This window comes from Tachysurus vachellii, chromosome 22, assembly GCF_030014155.1.
Source record: "Tachysurus vachellii isolate PV-2020 chromosome 22, HZAU_Pvac_v1, whole genome shotgun sequence".
Taxonomy (NCBI): Eukaryota; Metazoa; Chordata; class Actinopteri; order Siluriformes; family Bagridae; genus Tachysurus; species Tachysurus vachellii.
This window is the reverse complement of record NC_083481.1, coordinates 870,001-872,500: the sequence shown is the minus strand read 5'-3', so window position 1 is coordinate 872,500 and position 2,500 is coordinate 870,001. Positions and strand designations below refer to the sequence as shown.

General features: G+C 47.6%; 1 protein-coding gene across 7 annotated transcripts in view; it reads right to left on the bottom strand.

Annotated features, from left to right (window-relative positions):
* Positions 1–2,500, bottom strand: part of LOC132837825 (RNA-binding motif, single-stranded-interacting protein 2-like) — a 43,554-nt gene that overhangs the window by 28,477 nt on the left and 12,577 nt on the right. For all 7 annotated transcript variants that reach the window (XM_060857714.1, XM_060857717.1, XM_060857718.1 and 4 more), the window contains exon 2: positions 1,329–1,486. In XM_060857714.1, coding sequence (XP_060713697.1) covers positions 1,329–1,486 — 158 coding nt within the window. The remainder of the gene's footprint in view (positions 1–1,328; positions 1,487–2,500) is intronic.

Below are 2,500 nucleotides of genomic sequence, written 5' to 3'. Positions count from 1 at the left end.
ACACACACACCCTCATACACACACCCTCATGCAAACTCACACACACAAACTCACACACACACTCACACACAAACTCACACACAAACTCACACACAAACTCACACACACCCTCACACACACCCTCACACACACCCTCACACACACCCTCACACACACACCCTCATACACACACCCTCATACAAACTCACACACACAAACTCACACACACAAACTCACACACACACGCACTCACACACTCACACGCACTCACACACTCACACACAGTGAAATGACAGACAGTGTAAACATCACAGTGTGTGACACATGATTCTGCCTCATTAATATGTAATATTTGGAATCAACTGATGCAGAAGAGTTTTATTTGGAACCAGGAGAAATTTCTGTCTGTCTGTTTCTCGTATTCGTCTCGTCACTTCTCTCTCCGTCCACTGATTTATATCTTTATGATCAAAACAGATGTTTCCTTCTACATGTGGCTTTATGCAAATGTTGCAGAATCAAAAATTCATCACACACACACAGACACAGACACAGACACACACACACACCACTCGGACGCATTTATGTAAATGATTTAGCCGAAGACGGATCATCATCCAATCAGAGACGAGCTACAGGTCAAGACTTTACTCTGAGACAAAAGACAGAGTTTCAAAGTCTTTAAGAGATTCTCATTTTTATTTACGCGCTCTGTTCTTACGCACAATACACACAACTACACAACACACACACAGACAACTACACACACCTACCAAACTCACACACCTACACAACTACACAATACACACAACAACTACACAACACACATAGACAACTACACACACCTACACAATTACACAATACACACAACTACACAACACACACACAGACAACTACACACACCTACCAAACTCACATACCTACACAACTACACAATACACACAACAACTACACAACACACATAGACAACTACACACACCTACACAATTACACAATACACACAACTACACAACACACACATAGACAACTACACACCTACACATCTCACACACCTACACAACTACACAATACACACAACAACACACACATAGACAACTACACACACCTACACATCTCACACACCTACACAACTACACAATACACACAACTACACAACACACACATAGACAACTACACACACCTACACATCTCACACATGGGGTTATTTGCTGATTTGCATATCAACCTGCCAGGACCAATCAGATTTCAGTCTCTCTCACACACACATGAAAGAAGCCGTATAGTAAACAGTAAACTTCCCCTGATGTGTGTGATGTGATGTGAAGATATCTGGCAGCGTGTGGACTCACGGTTGGCAGAGTTTGACCAGGTCCTGGTCGGTGGTCCCGGGGTGAAGGCCGCGGATGTACAGGTTGGTTTTGCTCAGTTGTTCTCCGCCTCCTGCACTGCTGCTGTTCGTGTTGGGACTCGGGGGCGCCATCTGGGGACCGGAGGATACATAGGACTGCTGCAGAAACACAAAACAAACATGATTTTAAACATCATGACCTGCTACTACACGTCCTTCCTCACACACAGGCTAATGTCTGTATGTGCGGACACTGAGCCAGTGGTTCAGTCCATTGTCTTTGCTTTCTAATAATAATGATACAGAACCCTCAGACACGGAAGAGAGAAACTTCAGGATACAGAAATGCCATTAGACCTGTGTGAGAGCTGTGTGGGAGCTGTGTGAGAGCTGTGTGGGAGCTGTGTGGGAGCTGCTTTGGAGATATGCGAGAGCTGTGTGAGAACTGTGTGAGAGCTGTGTGAGAGCTGTGTTGGAGCTGTGTTGGAGCTGTGTTGGAGCTGTGTTGGAGCTGTGTGGGAGCTGTGTGGGAGCTGTGTGAGAGCTGTGTGAGAGCTTTGTGAGTGCTATGTGAGGGTTGTGTAAGAACTGTGTGAGAGCTGTGTGAGAGCTGCTTTGGAGATATGCGAGAGCTGTGTGAGAACTGTGTGAGAGCTGTGTGAGAGCTGTGTGAGAGCTGTGTTGGAGCTGTGTTGGAGCTGTGTGAGAGCTGAATTGGAGATGTGTGAGAGCTGTGTGAGAACTGTGTGAGAGCTGTGTGAGAGCTTTGTGAGTGCTATGTGAGGGTTGTGTAAGAACTGTGTGAGAGCTGTGTGAGAGCTGTGTGGGAGCTGTGTGGGAGCTGCGTGGGAGCTGCGTGAGAGCTGCGTGAGAGCTGTGTGAGAGCTGTGTGAGAGCTGTGTGAGTGCTATGTGAGGGCTGTGTGAGGGCTGTGTGAGGGCTGTGTGAGGGCTGTGTGAGGGCTGTGTGAGGGCTGTGTGAGGGCTGTGTGAGGGCTGTGTGAGGGCTGTGTGAGGGCTGTGTGGGAGCTGTGTGGGAGCTGCGTGAGAGCTGTGTGAGAGCTGAATTGGAGATATGTGAGAGCTGTGTGAGAACTGTGTGAGAGCTGTGTGAGAGCTGTGTGAGGGCTGTGTGAGTGCTGTGTGAGTGCTGTGTGAGAGGAGTGTGGGAGCT